A 902-nucleotide genomic window follows, 5' to 3' on the forward strand; every position below is an offset into this window, starting at 1 on the left:
GCTGCACGTGCCTGTGCAAAGCCTTGAGACCCTTCTGTCTTTTTCTAATGATGTTTTGTATCTCCCTGCGAGCAGCCCCAGCCCTGTCAGGAGGTGCAGGGGCAGCTCTTGCTTGTTCTTAGGAACAAGGGGCTGTTTTGGAGTGCTGAGAGTCAGCATCTTGCAGCAAACCCTGCTGAAATTTGGGTCAGAGCTGGCTCTGCCGGCCCTTCCTTGCCAAACCAGCGATCCCCACTCAGCCAGGCGCCTCAGCTCACTAAAGGCCCTGTGTTATCAAACGGGGCTCCAGAGACTTCATGGAGATTAAGGTACTTAGTCGAGCTTGGTCACTGATATCCATCCCATCACAAGGGACGGGCACGGGGAGACGTGGCAGCTCCCGTGCCACAGGAGGCGTTTGCTGGGCTGGGTTTTGTTGTGTGCCTGGCGGACACCCGGCTCTGTGCTGACCCCCATCCATTCCCTGTTCCTCGCAGAGCAAGCTCCACATGGAGGGTTTCCGCAGCCTGAAGGAGGGCGAAGCTGTTGAGTTCACCTTCAAGAAGTCATCCAAAGGTTTGGAGTCCATCCGGGTGACCGGCCCGGGAGGTGTCTTCTGCATCGGCAGCGAGAGGAGACCTAAGGGCAAGAGCCTCCAGAAACGCAGATCGAAAGGAGACCGGTAAGGGGTGGCTCTGATCCAGGGCAAGCTCTGAGCCCTGCAGGCACCAGGAGCTGCCCAGCACCCTGCCTGCAGTGTGGGGATGGGTTTGGGTCCGGTGGGGCGGGCAGTGACCCTTCCTCTGGGAAAGCAGCTTCCTTTAGTGGTTAATGAGTGGCAGATGCAGCTTGGGGGGGAAAAGGCAGCAAAGCAGCAGAGAAGGGCAGAGGGCAGGGACACCCCCGGCGGCTGCTGCCCCCCG

At 59.3% G+C, this 902-nt stretch overlaps 1 protein-coding gene across 1 annotated transcript in view; it reads left to right on the forward strand.

Moving 5' to 3' along the window:
• Positions 1-476: 476 nt before the first annotated feature.
• The window catches only part of LIN28A (lin-28 homolog A (C. elegans)), a gene marked incomplete at its 5' end in the record, with an annotated part of 2,026 nt that continues 1,600 nt past the window's right edge, over positions 477-902 (forward strand). The window contains one exon of the mRNA XM_010017829.1: positions 477-661. Coding sequence (XP_010016131.1) covers positions 477-661 — 185 coding nt within the window. The remainder of the gene's footprint in view (positions 662-902) is intronic.

Source organism: Nestor notabilis, unplaced genomic scaffold (genome assembly GCF_000696875.1).
Source record: "Nestor notabilis isolate BGI_N333 unplaced genomic scaffold, ASM69687v1 scaffold20647, whole genome shotgun sequence".
In the NCBI taxonomy this organism is placed as follows: Eukaryota; Metazoa; Chordata; class Aves; order Psittaciformes; family Psittacidae; genus Nestor; species Nestor notabilis.